General features: G+C 40.6%; 1 protein-coding gene across 4 annotated transcripts in view; it reads left to right on the top strand.

The window, feature by feature from the left end:
- The window catches only part of ITGA11 (integrin subunit alpha 11), a 132,645-nt gene that overhangs the window by 26,203 nt on the left and 87,852 nt on the right, over window positions 1-18,590 (top strand). For 3 of the 4 annotated variants that reach the window (XR_013395684.1, XM_015142554.3, XM_077939631.1), the window contains exon 2: window positions 3,259-3,370. The exons of the other annotated variant lie outside the window; for it this stretch is intronic. Coding sequence is in view for 2 of the 3 variants with exons in the window: in XM_015142554.3 (XP_014998040.3) it covers window positions 3,259-3,370 (112 nt within the window). In the remaining variant the exon portion in view is untranslated. The remainder of the gene's footprint in view (window positions 1-3,258; window positions 3,371-18,590) is intronic. 4 annotated transcript variants of the gene reach the window in all.

The raw sequence follows: 18,590 nt of genomic DNA, 5'->3' as shown, positions 1-18,590 counted from the left end.
GGTCAGTGTGACTGGAGCAGAGGAGGAGGAGAGGGTAGGAATTAGTGCGGCAGAGTGAATGGGGTGAGATCATGGAGGGCCTCGCAATGAGGAGTTTGGCCTTGGCTTTGATGGGGTGGAAAACTCATTGATAGAGGGGGTGGAGCTGAGAGGTGATGGGATCTCACAGGTCTTGGAAGGGTCCCTCTGGCCATGGTTGCACAAGAAGCACTGATAGAGGGCATGGGGTGGACAAGGCCCCAAAGACACAATCTGTGGCTTCATCTTCACTGGCCCTCACCCCTCTGTGGGCCTGGAAGTGGTAGGTGGTCTGGACTTCCTGACAGCTAGAACATACTTTCCTCTTCCTGCTGGGTCAGATGCAGGAAGGGGAAGTCCTAGTCTCTAGTGGGCACCAGGAATCCAGGCAAAGTGCCGTCCACAATCAGGGTGTATGTGGCCTGTGCATGTGTGTGTCTGTGTGTGTGCACATGCATGCATACATGTATATTTGTGTGTTTGTGTGTGTGTGTGTGTGTGTGCGCGCGCATATGTGTGTGTTCATTCCTGAGACAGATTTGGAGAGAGGGTAAATTTCTCTCTGCCACTGAAACACTACTTCTGTAACCCCCTGTGCCCACCAGGCTGCCAGCTCTGCACAGGTGACCCTGGTGTCTCTCTCTCCTCTGTGATGTGCCTTCACTGGCCAGGGACCTGTGTTCTTCAGGATCCTGTGTTCACCTGAACAGAGTCCTCTTCTCCAAGGCCGCCTGCTGCTAACCAGGCTGATAAGTTTATTTATGCCATGGGCTCTGTAAACAAAGCACTAACCGGTCCACATACTCTTCTTCCCCAACCCCTACTCCAGGGCCATGACACTAAATCCATGTGGCAGATTAGGAATCATGAAGACAGAGTTGACAGCTACATAGTCACTTGCCGCCACTGTCCTCCCCTGTACCCGTAGCAGGTACTGCTATCAGTCACCCTCCTCTTGCCTACTGAGCCCAGACTTGACCTCAGAATCTTTCCTAACTCAGTGCTCCAGAAGTGCCCACGAGCAACTGGCATGCTCAATAAGATAACACGTATCTAACATCCCTACTTGAAGGTTCCTCAGTTTTACCTCTGGGGCCTTTAATTCTATGACTCTAATGATGGAACTTGTACAATAGGCCTTATTCAAGTAAGTGCCCCAGGGCTTCACCCTTGAATACTGAGAAGGGGGTCAGTGCCCAGGGGAAGGAGAGTGGGGCACTCGTGTGCGGGCCCAACCCTCAAATTCAGAGGCCCTAACCAACGGGCTTGGGTCCTTGGGCAGGTCAGTTAACCTCTCTGACCCTCTGTTTTCCCTTTGCTGCCCACCTGACGGGGTTGTCACAGAGATCGAATGATAACATACATGTGAATGGTCTTTGCAACTTAATAAGTACCCTATATGTGAAAGGGGCCACAATGATAAAAAGTCTGTTCTGCCAATTCATTTTCACTTATCTAAAAGTTTTGACTCGTGGCAAGATCCCACCCCTCAAATTTAATGGGCCCCAAGTTTGGATGGGTATCAAGGCCAGATGTGCCCTGAAAATGCCTTGTGGTGGGGAGGCGTCACAGAGTAGGTGTCTGAGGCCCTAGTTCTGATGCTACCACTGGCCTGCTGTGCACCCCTGGACAAACCTCTTAACCTCTCTGGTGCTGTACCAACTGCATCTGCCAAGTGAGGATGATGCGCACTCATTCTCCAAGGTCCTGTGACAGCAAATGATGGCAGATGTGAGGAGGCCCAGAAACCGAAAGTACTGTACAGATGTGAGTTGTTATTTTGTTACTTCTTGTGATTTGCCCAAAGGGGTAAAGCATTTGGCTTAACACAGGCTTCCCGCCAGGAAGAATTAGTTAATTGACAGGTGACTTAAACAAACAGGGGCCACCCTTGGGGCAGGGCAAAAGGGTCATGGGGCTTTCTCTGTGCTCGCTTCAGTTGCCCCTGCCAAAAAGTAGCCCCTGCCGAAGCCAGATGGAGCTTTGCCAACTGGTTCAGAGGGAAGTGGGGAGCCCAGTGCCAGAGCCCATGGCCACTGGGACCTCAGGCTTGCAGGGGAAGGGGGATGTCAGTTCCCTGACTCTTCAGCAGATAGGAGAGGGGGTAATGAGGGGAGGAGGAGGGAAGAGAAGGGAGAGCAGGAGAGAGGACGAAAATGAGAGGGATGAAAAAGAGGAAACCAACAAAAGCCGGAAGAAGCAGGTGGGAGGAAGGAGTGATGGAGAAGGAGGGCAGCTGTCTCTCCCTGGTCGAATCAGGAATTCCCTGGGGGAAGGACAGGTCTTCCATTCACACTGGGTCTCTTTGAGAGCAGGTTTTATGCCTCCCCTATCCGTGTACAGGGTCTGTATTAGGCCTTTCTTTGTGGGGCTATACAGGAATACCTGAGACTGAGTAATTTATAAAGAAAACAGTAGCCCGGCCAACACGGTGAAACCGTGTCTCTACTAAAAAATATATATAAAGATCAGCCAGGCATGATGGCATGTCCCTGTAGTCCCAGCTCCTTGGGAGGCTGAGGCACAAGAATCGCTTGAACCCAGGAGGAGGAAGTTGCAGTGAGCCAAGACCGAGCCACTGTGCTCCAGCCTGGGCCACAGAGTGAGACTCTGTCTCGGGGGGGAAAAAAGAGAAAGAAAGAAAAGAAAAGACGTTTATTTTGGTTCACTGTTCTGCAGACTGTACAAGAATCATGGTGCCAGCATCTGCTTCTAAAGAGGGCCTCAGGGAGCTTCCAATCATGGTGGAAGGCAGAGGGGAGCCAGCGTGTCACATGCAAGAGTGGGAGCAAGAAAGAGAGTGGGGAGGCCCCACACTCTTAAACACCAAGGTCTGTGAGAACTCAGAGTGAGAACTCACTCATCACCAAGGGGATGGCACCAAGCAATTCATGAGGGATCCGCCCCCATGACCCAAATACCTCCCACCACGCCCTACCTCCAACATTGGGAATCCTGTTTCAACATGAGATATGGAAGGGATGCACAATGAAGCCATATCAGGCTCCCCCAGGACAGGGGTGGAATCTCTCGCATCAGACTATGGGCCCTTCCAGGAAGAGACTGTCAGCCATCTCATACAGGGGCTCCCCAAGGTGGGGAAACATGCTCATCCCACAGCCAAGACCCTCCAAGGTTCATGACCTGCCAGTGGGTCCTGACACAGCCCAAGGCCTACACCTCTGCCTGTCTGACTCCCCTGCTTCTCCTCTCTTCTCCTCTCCTCTCCCGCTGCCTTAGGGTTCACGGACACCTTCAACATGGACACCAGGAAGCCCCGGGTCATCCCTGGCTCCAGGACCGCCTTCTTTGGCTACACAGTGCAGCAGCATGACATCAGTGGCAAGAAGTGGTGAGTGAGGGTGGCCGCCCACACCCAGCCCTGTACCATTCCACACCCAGCCCCTCCATCCTGCCCCTGTGCCCCGTGGCTGCCCCACTGGCCCTCACATGGAGACTGACATTTTCAGTGACCTCACTCTGTCCCAGCAGGTCAGAGGCTGCACAGGCTCTGCTCCTGACTATGAAAGCTTGAGTGTTCAATTTCTCAAGCCCTCTGTCTTCTCATCTGTGAAATGGGAATGAACGGGCCCTCCTTCTCTGGGTTATGTGACAGCGCAGGTAGCAGCCACCTGGGGACTAATTGTTAGCCCCTGGTCCTGTCTACCTGGAGAGCTGCTGGGGGTGTCTCCGAGAGGGTGGGTGTGAGTGTGCTCTCTAGCTGAAACCCAGGCAGCAATGGGGCAAAGGGGAGGGAGAGCCAGACCAAGTGGAGGGAGAGGGCGGGAAAGATCCCCGAGAGCCCTCTGGAGCAGGGGCAATCAGGAGGAAGAAAGGATTCACCTCCAATTTTAAAAATAACTGTATTTCAACATATTTTATCACCTAATTCACTCATTTCAAGTGTCCAAGTCGATTTTTTTTAAAGAAAATTTACCATGTTATGAGGCCATCACCACGAATCAGTTTTAGAATATTTTTACCACCCCAATAAGATCTCTCACCACATTTATGGTTAGTCATCCTCCTCCCCACTTGGTTTTTAGCTGGCAGAAGGCCGTCCTTCCTGGGGTGGATAGGGCCAGGCCTCTGCATGGCCCTTTTAGAAGCCCTTGCATAGTCAAGAGATCACATGAACACTGGTGATCAATGTTCTACGCTGCCCTCTTCCCACTTTGCCCCTTCTACCCTCCCCAGCCTCTCTCCCTTCCTGTGCCTCCCCCACCCCCCTACCTGCGCTCAACGCTCCAGCCACATGGCACGATCGCAGCATTGCCGTTTCCCCAGATCTTCTTCAAACATGATCGCAGCATTGCCGTTTCCCCAGATCTTCCTCAAACATGCTCTTCCCTTCTGCGATGCCCTCTCCTGACTTCTCTGCTCACCCCACCACCATCTGGCTAATTCTCTCATATTCTTCTTGCTTTTCGTAAAGAAATATCTTACTTATTATCTTTCTACCGAGGTATAACATACATACAATAAAGTGTAGGCATCTTGAGTGTATGGCTGAATGAACTTCCGTGTGATATACAACTATGCAATCACCTCCCAGAGATACACACCATTTCCAGCTTCCCAGAGGGTGGTGCCCACTCACCCCACCCAGTCAGTGCCCCTCCAGGGACCCCCATGCTGTAGTTTTGAACTTCATAGAGGAGAAATCATGTAATAGGTGCTCATTTGTATCTGACCTCTTTCACTCAACATTATGCCTGTGAGGTTTAACATGTTGTTAAATGAACCATACTTCAAGCTTCCATTGATAAGCAGTATTCCATTGTATTAATCTACCACAATGTATTTAAGTTTAGTGTTTATTTTACTGTATTTGGATTGTTTCCATTTGGGGCCATTTCAGATAATGCTGCTATTGGCATTCATGTACGTGTCTTTGGATGGGCATATGTGCTCACTTTTATGGGGTTTTTACTCAGGGATAGAATTGCTGAGTTAAAGGGTAGTTATGTTTAACTTTTTAGTAGGACCTGCCAGGCATTTTTTTCAAAGTGGTTTACCAATTTAAACTCTCTCTAGTAAAATAAGAGCCTTCTGGTTGTGACGTGTCCTCACTAACACATGACATTATCTGTCATTTTAATTTTAGTCATTCTAGTTGTGTGTGGTGGTATCTCACAGTGGGTTTAATTTGCGTTTCTCTATTTACTAATGATGTTGAGCAACTTTTCATAAATTTAATGGCCATTTTTGTATCCCCTTTTGTGAAATGCTGTATCAGGTCTTTTGCCCATTTTAAAGATTGTGTTGTGTGTCTTTTTCTTATTGATTAAAGGCCTTTAAAGTATATGTATATATTTTGTATGCACATCCTTTGTGACACAGAAGCATTGCAAATATCTGTTCCCAGTCTGTGGCTTGCCTATTCATTCTCTTAATGGTATCTTTTGATAAACAAAAGTTCTTAACTTTAATAAAATCTAATTTATCAATATTTTTTATGATTAGTGCTTTTAGTGTGTCTCGTTTAAGAAATCTTCACCTCTCCCCATATCATGAAGGTATTCTTCTCTGTTTTCTTCTAGAAGTTTGAAGTTTTTGCTTTGTTATTTAGGTCAGTGATTCATCCCAAGTTAATGTTTGTGTAAGGTGTGAGATAAAGGTCAGAGGTTTTTGTTTTCTTTTTTTCATATGGATGGCCAATTGATTTGGCACAATTTGTTAAAGACTAATTTCCCCCATTGAATTTTAGTGTCATCTTTGTTGAAAATCGGGTGACCATAGATATATGGGCCTATTTCTTGACTCTATTTTATTCCATTTGTCTATTTATCTAAATTTGAGCAAACAAAAAGCTGCTTTGGTTACTGCAGCTTTAAAATAAGTCTCGAAGTCAGGTAGTGTGATTTCTCTATATATGGTTTTCTCTTCTTTTTTATTTCAACTTTTATTTTAGATTCAAGGGGTACATGTGCAGATTTGTTACAAGAGTATATTGCATTGTGCGGAGGTTTGGGGTACAAGTGATCCTGTCACCCAGGTAGTGAGCTACTCAATAGGTAGTTTTTCAAGTCTTGTTCCCTCCCTCCCTCCCCATTCTAGTGGTCCTCAGTGTCTATTGTTCCCATCTTTATATCCATGTGTACCCAGTGTTTAGCTCCCACTTATAATAGTGAGAACACACCATGTTAGGTTTTATGTTTCTGTGTTAATTTGCTTAGAATAATCGCATCCATGTTGCTGCAAAGGACATGATTTCTTTCTTTTTCATGGTTGTGTAGTATTCCATGGTGTATATGTACCACAGTTTCTTTATCCAGTCCACCATTAATGGGCACCTAGGTTGATTCCATGTCTTTGCTGTTGTGAATGGTGCTATGATAAACATACAAGTGCATGTGCTTTTGGTAAATGATTTATCTTCTTTTGGATAACATACCCAGTAATTGGGATTGTCGGGTCAAATAGTAATTCTATTTTTAGTTCTCTGAGAAATCTCCAAACTCTGAACTAATCAACATTCCCACCAATGGTGTATAAGCACTTTCTTTTCTCTACAGCCTTGCCAACAACTGTTACTTTGGGGCATTTTAATAATAGCCATTCTGACTGGTGTGAGATGATAGCTCACTGTGGCTTTCATTTGCATTTCTCTGATGGTTAGTGATGTGGAGCATTTTTCCATGTTTCTTGGCAGCTTGTATGTCTTCTTTTAAGAAGTGTCTGTTCATGTCCTTTGCCCTTTTTTAATGGGGCTGTTTTTCTTTGACAAGATTGTTTTAGCTATGATAGATCCTTTATGTTTCCACATAAATTTTTAAGTCAGCTTGTCAGTTTTTCTCCAACAAAATTTGCTGAGATTTTTATGGGAGTTATACTGAATTTATATATTCAATTTTATGGATAAATTTAGGAGAAAATGAAATCTTAATAATGTTTTGAAATATTCAGTGTAAGTTTTACTTATCTCTTATTGCATTAATAAAATATAAAATACATTTATATTTTATACTATTAAAAATAAACTATTCTTATTTCATTTTATACTATTCATTTCATTTTATACTATGAATATAGTTATACTTATATTTAATATAAATTATATCATAATAAATATATATTTAATGTAAATATTTTTATTTTCATATTTGCATTTATGCTATTAGAAATAAAATTTTTATTTCATTTTATACTATTCATTTTACACTATAAAATATTTATTCTTATATTTATATTATATTTAATATAAATCATATTATAATAAATATGTTATATTTAATATAAATATATTTGTATTTGTGTTTTACACTATTATATATTATATATTTATATTTTATACTGTTAAAAATGAAATATTCTTGTTTCATTTTTCAATCTTTTTTACTAGTACATAAAAATACAATTGATTTTTGTATATTTACAATACATCCAGCAACTTTACTAAAGTCATTTATTATTTCTAATAACTCGCTTTTGGATTCCTTTGGATTTTCTACGTATACAGTCAGATCATCTGAAAAATTACAGTTTTGTTTATTCTTTTCCAATTTTCCTACCTTTATTTTTCTAATTGCACTGGTTAGGATCTTCAGTGCAAGATCAAAAAGAAGTGGTGATACTGAACATTCTTTTCTTGTTTCTGCTATGATAGTGAATTTTTCCAATATTTCATAATTAAATAAGATGTTAATTTAATTTGTTCATTTACTTGTTGTAGATACCTCTAGATTCTCTAGATTAAAGAAGTTTTTTTCTATTCATAGCTTTCTAAGGTTGGTTTTTTAAAAAATTGTGAACAGGTGCTGAATTTTATCAGATGATTTTTCTGCAACACCTGACAAAAGGTTCTCCTTCATTCTATTAATATGGTTAATTACATTGATTGATTGATTGATTGAGTTGATTTCTTTTTTCTTAACTATTAAACCAAACTTGCATTCCTGGGATAAACCTCATTTGGTCACCCTGTATTCTCCTATGTATATATTCTCAGGAATTTTGTTTCTGTTGGGGTATTTGTATCTGTTTTGTTTCATGAGATATATTGACCTGTAAATTTTCTTTTTGCAAATGCCCTTATCAAGTTTTTGTATTACAGTTATTCAGAGCTCATAAAATGTGCTAAGAAATGTTTTCATTTTTTTTCTATTCTCTGGTAGAACATAAGATCTGTATTATTGCTTCCTTAAATGTTTAGGATAATCCACTAGTACAGCATCTAGGTTTGTTTTGTGGGAAGGTTTTTCATCATAGATTCAACTTCTTTTATTATTATTATTATTATTATTATTATTATTATTATTATAATACTTTAAGTTCTAGGGTACATGTGCACAATGTGCAGGTTTGATACATAGATATACATGTGCCATGTTGGTATGCTGCACCCATCAACTCGTCATTTACGTTAAGTATTTCTCCTAATGCTATCCCTCCCCCAGGCCCCCACCCCACAACAGGCCCCAGTGTGTGATGTTCCTCGTCCTATGTCCAAGTGATCTCATTGTTCAATTCCCACCTATGAATGAGAACATGTGGTGTTTAGTTTTCTGTCCTTGTGATAGTTTGCTGAGAATAATGGTTTCCAGCTTCATCCATGTTCCTGCAAAAGACATGAATTCATCCTTTATTATGACTGCATAGTATTCCATGGTGTATATGTGCCACATTTTCTTAATCCAGTCTATCATTGATGGACATTTGGGTTGGTTCCAAGTCTTTGCTATTGTGAATAGTGCCACAATAAACAAACGTGTGCATGTGTCTTTATAGCAGCATGATTTATAATCCTTTGGGTATACACCCAGTAACGGGATCACTGGGTCAAATGGTATTTCTAGTTCTAGATCTCTGAGGAATCACCACACTGTCTTCCACAATGGTTGAACTAATTTACATTCCCACCGACAGTGTAAAAGCATTCTTATTTCTCCACATCCTCTCAAGCATCTGTTGCTTCCTGACTTTTTAATGATTGCCATTCTAACTGGCGTGAGGAGGTATCTCATTGTGGTTTTGATTTGCATTTCTCTGATGACCAGTGATGATGAGCATTTTTTCATGTGTCTGTTGGCTGCATAGATGTCTTCTTTTGAGAAGTGTCTGTCCATATCCTTTGCCCACTTTTTGATTAGGTTGTTTTATTCTTGTAAATTTGTTTGAGTTCTTTGTAGATTCTGGACATTATCCCTTTGTCAGATGGGTAGATTGCAAAAATTTTCTCCCATTCTGTAGGTTGCCTGTTCACTCTGATGGCGGTTTCTTTTGCCGTGCAGAAGCTCTTTAGTTTGATTGATCCCATTTTTCTATTTTGGCTTTTGTTGCCATTGCTTTTGGTGTTTTAGTCATAAAGTCCTTGCCCATACCTATGTCCTGAATGGTATTGCCTAGGTTTTCCTCTAGGGTTTTTAAGGTTTTAGGTCTAACATTTAAGTCTTTAATCCATCTTGAATTAATTTTTTATAAGGTGTAAGGAAGGGATCCAGTTTCAGTTTTCTACATATGGCTAGGAATCCTTTCCCCAGTTCTTGTTTTTGTCAGGTTTGTCAAAGATCAGATGGTTGTAGATGTGCGATGTTATTTCTGAGGTCTCTGTTCTGTTCCATTGGTCTATATATCTGTTTTGGTACCAGTACCATGCTGTTTTGGTTACTGTAGCCTTGTAGTATAGTTTGAAGTCAGGTGGCATGATGCCTCCCTTTGTTCTTTTTGCTTAGGATTGTCTTGGCAATGCAGGCTCTTTTTTGGTTCCATATGAACTTTAAAGTAGTTTTTTTTCCAATTCTGTGAAGAAAGTCATTGGTAGCTTGATGGGGAAGGCATTGAATCTATAAATTACCTTGGGCAGTATGGCCATTTTCACAATATTGATTCTTCCTATCCATGAGCATGGAATGTTCTTCCATTTGTTTGTGTCCTCTTTTATTTCATTGAGCGGTGGTTTGTAGTTCTCTTTGAAGAGGTCCTTCACATCCCTTGTAAGTTGGATTCCTAGGTATTTTATTCTCTTTGTAGCAATTGTGAATGAGAGTTCACTCATGATTTGGCTCTCTGTTTGTCTGTTATTGGTGTAGAGGAATGCTTGTGATTTTTACACATTGATTTTGTATCCAGAGAGTTTGCTGAAGTTGCTTATCAGCTTAAGGAGATTTTGGGCTGAGACAATGGGGTTTTCTAAATATACAGTCATGTCCTCTGCAAACAGGAACAATTTGACTTCCTCTTTTCCTAATTGAATACTCTTTATTTCTTTCTCTTGCCTGATTGCCCTGGCCAGAACTTCCAACACTGTGTTGAATAGGAGTGGTGAGAGAGGGTATCCTTGTCTTGTGCTGGTTTTCAAAGGGAATGCTTCCAGTTTTTGCCCATTCAGTATGATATTGGCTGTGGGTTTGTCATAAATAGCTCTTATTATTTTGAGATACGTTCCATCAATACCTAGTTTATTGAGAGTTTTTAGCATGAAGGGCTGTTGAATTTTGTCAAAGACCTTTTCTGCATCAATTGAGATAATCATGTGTTTTTTTATCATTGGTTCTGTTTATGTGATGGATTATGTTTATTAATTTGTGTATGTTGAACCAGCCTTGCATCCCAGGGATGAAGCCAACCTGATCATGGTGGATAAGCTTTTTGAGGTAATGCTGGATTCGGTTTGCCAGTATTTTATTGAGGATTTTCGTATCAATGTTCATCAGGGATATTGGTCTAAAATTCTCTTTTTTTGTTATGTCTCTGCCAGGCTTTGGTATCAGGATGATGTTGGCCTCATAAAATGAGTTAGGGAGGATTCCCTCTTTTTCTGTTGATTGGAATAGTTTCAGAAGGAATGGTACCAGCTCCTCTATGTACCTCTGGTAGAATTCAGCTGTGAATCCATCTGGTCCTGGACTTTTTTTGGTTGGTAGGCTATTAATTATTGCCTCAATTTCAGAGCCTGTTATTGGTCTATTCAGAGATTCAACTTCTTCCTGGTCAGTCTTGGGAGGGTGTATGTGTCCAGGAATTTATCCATTTCTTCTAGATTTTCTAGTTTATTTGTGTAGAGGTGTTTATAGTATTCTCTGATGGTAGTTTGTATTTCTGTGGGACCGGTGGTGATATCCCCTTTATCATTTTTTACTGCATCTATTTGATTCTTCTCTTTTTCCTTCTTTATTAGTCTTGCTAGCAGTCTATCAGTTCTGTTGATCTTTTCAAAAAACCAGCTCCTGGATTCATTGATTTTTTGAAGGGTTTTTTGTGTTTCTATCTCTTTCAGTTCTGCTCTGATCTGAGTTATTTCTTGCCTTCTGCTAGCTTTTGAATGTGTTTGCTCTTGCTTCTCTAGTTCTTTGAATTGTGATGTTAGGGTGTCAATTTTAGATCTTCCCTGCTTTCTCTTGTGGGCATTTAGTGCTATAAGTTTTCCTCTACACACTGCTTTAAATGTATTCCAGAGATTCTGCTACGTTGTGTCTTTGTTCTCATTGGTTTCAAAGAACATCTTTATTTCTGCCTTCATTTCGTTATTTACCCAGTAGTCATTCAGGAGCAGGTTGTTCAGTTTCCATGTAGTTGAGCAGTTTTGAGTGAGTTTCTTAATCCTGAGTTCTAATTTGATTGCACTGTGGTCTGAGAGACAGTTTGGTGTGATTTATGTATTTTTACATTTGCTGAGGAGTGCTTTACTTCCAATTATGTGGTCAATTTTAGAATAAGTGCGATGTGGTGCTGAGAAGAATGTATATTCTGTTGATTTGGGGTGGAGAGTTCTGTAGATGTCTATTAGGTCCGCTTGGTGCAGAGCTGAGTTCAATTCCTGAATATCCTGGTTAACTTTTTGTCTTGTGGATCTAATGTTGACAGTGGGGTGTTAAAGTCTCCCATTATTATTGTGTGGGAATCTAAGTCTCTTTGTAGGTCTCTAAGGACTTGCTTTATGAATCTGGGTGCTCCTGCATTGGGTGCATATATGTTTAGGATAGTTAACTCTTCTTGTTGAATTGATCCATTTACCATTATGTAATGGCCTTCTTTGTCTCTTTTGATCTTTGTTGGTTTAAAGTCTGTTTTATCAGAGACTAGGATTTCAATGCCTGCTTTTTTTTTTTTTTTTTTTGGTTCCATTTGCTTGGTAGATCTTCCTTCATCCCTTTATTTTGAGCCTATGTGCCTCTTTGCATGTGAAATGGGTCTCCTGAATAGAGCACACTGATGGGTCTTGACTCTTTATCCAATTTGCCAGTTTGTGTCTTTTAATTGGAGCATTTAGCCCATTTACACTTAAAGTTAATATTGTTATGTGTGAATATGATCCTGTCATTATGATGTTAGCTGGTTATTTTGCCCATTAATTGATGCAGTTTCTTCATAGTATCAATGGTCTTTACAGTTTGACATGTTTTTGCATTGGCTGGTACCAGTTGTTTCTTTCCACGTTTAGTGCTTCCTTCAGGAGCTCTTGTAAGGCAGGCCTAGTGGTGACAAAATCTCTCAGCATTTGCTTGTCTGTAAAGGATTTTATTTCTCCTTCACTTATGAAGCTTAGTTTGGCTGGATATGAAATTCTGGGTTGAAAATTCTTTTCTTTAAGAATGTTGAATATTGGCCCCCACTCTCTTCTGGCTTGTAAAGTTTCTTCCAAGAGATCCACTGTTAGTCTGATGGGCTTCCCTTTGTGGGTAGCTTGACCTTTCTCTCTGGCTGCCTTAACATTTTTTCCTTCATTTCAACTTGCTTGGTGAATCTGACAATTATATGTCTTGGCATTGCTCTTCTCGAGGATTATCTTTATGGTGTTCTCTGTATTTCCTGAATTTGAATGTTGGCCTGCCTTGCTAGGTTGGGGAAGTTCTCCTGGATAATATCTTGAAAAATGTTTTCCAACTTGGTTCCATTCTCCCCATCACTTTCAGATACACCAATCGAACGTAGATTTGGTCTTTTCACATAGTCCCATATTTCTTGGAGGTTTTGTTTGTTTCTTTTTACTCTTTTTCCTCTAACCTTGTCTTCTCACTTTATTTCATTAATTTGATCTTCAATCACTGGTACCCTGTCTTCCACTTGATGGAATCGGCTATTGAAGGTTGCAAGTGCGTCACATAGTTCTCGTGCGATAGTTTTCAGGTCCATCAGGTCATTTAAGGTCTTCTCTACACTGTTTATTCTAGTTAGCCATTCATCTAACTTTTTTAAAGGCTTTTAGCCTCCTTGTGATGGATTCAAACATGTTCCTTTAGCTTGGAGAAGTTTGTTATTACCGACCTTCTGAAGCCTACTTCTGTCAACTCGTTAAAGTCATTCTCCATCCAGCTTTGTTCCATTGCTGTCAAGGAGCTGCGATCCTTTAGAGAAGAGGCACTCTGATTTTTAGAATTTTCAGCTTTTCTGCTCTGGTTTCTCCCCATCTTTGTGATTTTATCTACCTTTGGTCTTTGATGTTGGTGACCTACAAATGGGGTTTTGGTGTAGATGACCTTTTTGTTGACGTTGACGCTATTCATTTCTGTTTGTTAGTTTTCCTTCTAACAGTCAGGGCCCTCAGCGGCAGTTCTGTTGGAGTTTGTTGGAGGTCCACTCCAGACACTGTCTGCCTGGATATCACCAGTGGAGGCTCAGTTGGAAGTGCAGAAATCACCCGTCTTCTGCGTCGATCACGCTGGGAGCTGCAGACCAGAGCTGTTCCTTTTCGGCCATCTTGGAATGGATCTCAACTTCTTAAAGATAATGGATTATTCAGATTTGCTCTTCCTTCTGTTAATTTTAGTAACTTGGGTTTTTCAAGTAATTTGTACATTTCATTCAAATTTTATCCACAAATATTCATATTAGCCTCCTATTATCTTTTCAATGTCTATAAGATCTATAGATCCTCTTTTTCATTTCTCTTTTTGGTAATTTGTGTTGTTCCTCTTGTTTTTGATCAGTCTTGCTATGGGTATATTAATTTTGTTAATGTTTTCTAAGGATCAACTCTGGGCTTTATTGATTTTCTCTATTGAATCTCTGATTTCTCTTTCATTGGTTTCTATTCTGATTTTAATTATTTATTCTATTTTTTGGAATTGTCTTTTTCTAGCTTCTTACTTAAATTGTTGACTTCCTGACCCTTTTTCTTTTCTGAAATATACATATAAGGCTATGTATTACCTCTAACATTGCTTTAGCTGCATCCTACAAATTTTGATGTTTTCATTATCTTTAAGGTTAAAGTAATTTCTAATTCTCATCTTGATTTCTTCCGTGGACCTTGGGTTACTTAGAAATGTGTTTTTTAATTTCCAAATATTTGGAGATTTTCTAGTTGTCTTTCTATTATATTTCTAATTCAATTCCATGGTGATCAAGAGAAATGCTGTATAATTTAAATTCTTAGATGTTTGTTGGCAATATTTTAAATTACTGATTCAATCTCACTGCTTGTTATTGATCTGTTCAAAATTACTGTTTCTTACTGATTCAAGCTAGGATGGTTGTATGCTTCCAAGAATTTATGCATTTCCTCTGATTTTCTAGTTTGTTTGCATAGATGTTCATAGTAGTCTTGAATGGTCTCTTATACCTCTGTGGTGTCAGTTGTAATATCTCCATTTTCATTTCTAATACAGATTTACAATCTACTTGCAATTAGTATTTTTACCACTTTGTAAGTAACACAAGAACTTTACAACAGTTTGATTCCAGTTCCCTGTCCTGTCCTTTGTGTTATTTTTGTCATATATTTTACCTTTTTTGCATATGTTATAAATTCCACAAGACATTATTGTTATTGTTGCTTTAAGTTGTTAATATTTATGTCTACTTATCCAAATAACTACCCTTTCTCGTGTTCTTCATCTCTTTTATATAATTTTGTGCTCTCATTTGAGATAATTTTCTTTTAGTCAAAGAGCTCTACTTAGTATTTCTTGTGGTATAAGTCTGCTAACAATAGTTCTTTCAGACTTGGGAGTTGGGTTTTCTGTTTGTTTTTGTTTGTTTGTCTAAACAGATCTTAATCTCACCTTAATTTTTGAAGTATTTTATATGTAGTTTTTCGTTTAGAATTTTAAAATGTCATTCCATTGTCTTTTGGCTTTACAGTTTCTGTTGAGATGTCAACCATCAGTTGTATCATTCTTTTGAATGCAATATGTCATTTTCCTGTGGTTGCTTTCTTATTTGCCTTTAATGTCGGCAGTTTGACTATGATGAATCTAAATGTAGTTTTGTAGTATTTGTTCTGCATAGGGTTTCCAAATCTTCTTGAATCTGCATTGATGCTTTTAATAAGATTTGGAAAATGCTTTACCTTCATTTTAAAAAATACAGCTTTTATCTCATTTCTTCTCTCATTTTCTTTCTAAACTTGAATTGTGTGTATGTTAGGTCTTCTTGCCATGTGTCTCATATTTCTGTTCAGTTTTTTATTCAATTTTTCTCTTGGTATGAAACAATTTAGATATCCTCTATTCATCTGTTTTCAGGGTCACTAATCCAGCTTTCTGCTATATCCAGTGTGTGCCTAAATCCATTCAATATACTCTTTATTACAGATATTTTATTTTGCTCCTGAATTTCCACTGGATTTTTTTTTACAGATTCTAATTCTGTCACAATAATCTGTCTTGATCCCATTTGTCCATCTTTTATTCTATTTTATTTAATGCATTAATTATAATTATTTTGAGGTCCTGGTTGGTTAACTCCAATATCTGGATCATCTCTGGTCTGCTTCTAGTAACTATTTTATCTCATGGTTATCCAATGTTTCCTGATTATTTACTTACTTCGTAAATATTGTGAATATTGTGGATGTTACATTTTCAAAGCTATAGATTACTTTACCTTCCTTTAAAGAAAACTATGTTTTGTTCTGATAGTCAGCTAAATTACCGGTGAAATCATCTAGCTCTTACCAAGGTATGGTTTGGACAATGGTCAGGATAGATAGGTCTAACCTAGTTTTGCCCTTATTCCTAGGATATGGTCTTTACTCTTAGAGCATAGATTTTCTGGGGTCTTAAATGAAATTCCAGAGTATTCACTAAGGTACTAAGGTCTCTCTTTTCTGACTGGGCATGAACCCCAACACCTCCCTCCAAGACTAGGAGGCAACCTCTAAAATCTCTGCTCCCATTGGCTGTTTTCTGATAGATTTTCCAGTGTATCACACTATGCATACACAACTTAGGAGTCAGTCAAGGACTTGAGGGAAACTTTCAACAGAGCTTTTGAGACTCTTTTTCTGTTGTTCTCTCTTTTCTAGTACGCTGCCCCTCCCAAATCCTAGTAATCTTTGCAGCCCCAACTTCAATCCCTATTTCCTCCATCCAACAAGACTGCTACTCTCTGTATCCATTTCCTCATGCCGCAGCAAAGAAAATGCCCTCAGAGGAAAAGCTGGAGTGAATAGGGGTTCAGCTTCTGTATTTCCCTTCTTACAAGTATTGAGCTCTGCTTTGATTGCTGTCCAGTGCCTGAAAATAGTTGTTTTAGATATTTTGTGCTGTTTACATAGTTGTTTATGGCTAGAATTGAAATCCCTCTTTCATATTCTTTTATCAACTTAGATATCACTTCCTCTGAGAACCTTTCTCTGACCATCCCTTCCCATCATTATATAAGCTGCCCCCATAGAATTCCGTGTTTCTCTTTTCATAGCACTTATCAAATTGAATAGTAATTGCCTGTATCATTATCTTTCTTCCTGAAATCAGGGGTGTAATTCCCGGCATTTAGTAGGTGCTCAAAGAACTTACTTTGGCAGACTGAATTAAGGATTTGAGCTTCTTTCAACCAGCCCAGACATAAGACACATGACATCCATATTGTTTACATGGTATGAAAGGTTAAAGATTAAGTTGAACTGACTTTTCCAAGACAGAATTTATTTTGACCAGTATTTGTTTATTAGGCTTCTGTTAATGAATTTTACTAGACTCTGCAAAATACTGGTATGAGTAAAACATGGTTTCACTCTCAAATAAGTCACAGACCAGTTAAGGAGGCAACATTAATACCCTTGAAATAATTTAAAACCAATGCAAGTCAAATATGACCTGGTATTAATTATATGCATCTTTGAGGCTACTTTCTCCCTGAAGGCTTTCTGAACCCTTCTCCTAGCCTAAAATGACCTTACCCTCCCCAAGCCTTTCCTCTGACGACACATATCACTTCCCACTTTGTGTTGGAGTCACTAAGGCCCATGGCCCATCTCCCCTGTTGGACACCAGCTTCACCTCCCTGCAGCCCAAGAGCAGCCAACGCAGCATCTTCCTCACAACAGAAACCCAGCCAGACTCTGAAAGGAGAAATCACTGTGCCTGGGGTCTCTGGGAAGGCTCCATGGAAGAGGGCATTTGAACATGATCTTGGAGGTTGGGCATAGAAGAGCAGAAAGATATGACAGAACCAACTCCTGGCAGCTTTTGCTGATCTGAGTGCAGCCTGGAGCATTGTGGGAGAGAAATGGTGCCCCAGGTGGGCAGGGTCCCACCCATTGCAGCCGCTGAACCTCAGCATGTTACTGCCACAACTAAGCTGAGAAACAGAGAGGGTGGCCTTGGGGACCCCGAGAACTGAGCCACCTCCAGAATGGACAGAAGCACACTGGGCCTTTCTAGAATCTCTGTCCCCACTTGTGTGGACCCCACCACAAATCCTACTTGGTTTTCCCCTCCCCGCTTCCTCTTCTGGCCCCACCTTCCCTGTCATATGGGCAGCATTCCAAGAATTTGATTCAGACCTAGGACCCTATGGGTATTGATCCTGGAAAGGAGAGGTTGATGCCAGTGTCAGTTAGGAGACATTGGCTGACTATTAAGGGTGACTCCAGTAGGAGGTATTGATTCATCTCCATGCCAGGGTGTACCTCAAAGGAAGGACAGGAACAAAGGTTCGAAGTTCAAAGCCTCTGCCACGTGGAGGAAGAACCTTCGGAGAACCTCTGCCAACCTTCCCGAACCTCTGTTTACCCATGTGTAAGATAGGAATAAGCGTATCTGTCCCAGGGAGCTAGGCAAGATCAAAGAATACCCAAAACATGATTGTATTTTGTAATCAGTAAAACAGGAAACGAGGATTGAGTCATTGCAGGCCACTGCTGACTTGATGGAGAGGCTCCCTCTGACCTAGGCTTTTCCTGCCTCTGCGGTGTGGACCTGGCTTCCAACACTTCAGGCAGAGCTTGCGTGCCTTGGTCTGCATCTCCTGGGCCTGCTGGGGAGGCCAGGAAGCTGCGTTTGAAAGAGTTTCCCAGGGGACACTAGCAGGGAGACTGTGATCCCCCGAAGATCGCTGTTTCCACTGAGCATGTAAGACAGAAAGATTCCAATGAGAAAGAACATCACTCCGCAGCCCTGGCGCCAAATCCAGGTCCCAGCATTGCCCCCAGGGAAGAACCCACCGCTGACTCCCACCTCAGGCACCAATGAGATATGCCCCGTTTACCAGCTGTGAGCCTCCTTGAATGTCAAGGGCCTGCAGTAAACAGCTGGAGGAGGAGAGGACAGATCTGGTGGGGCAGTCACTTTATTTTCTTAACATTTCCCCTTCTGCCCACCTCACTCCCAACTCAGAGCTCAAACTCAGCAAAGCTGACCATACACCAACGCTTCAGACATCTTGAACAGTTTTCCACATACCTT

Source organism: Macaca mulatta, chromosome 7, assembly GCF_049350105.2.
Source record: "Macaca mulatta isolate MMU2019108-1 chromosome 7, T2T-MMU8v2.0, whole genome shotgun sequence".
Lineage (NCBI taxonomy): Eukaryota > Metazoa > Chordata > Mammalia > Primates > Cercopithecidae > Macaca > Macaca mulatta.
This window is presented reverse-complemented; position numbering and strand designations above follow the sequence as displayed.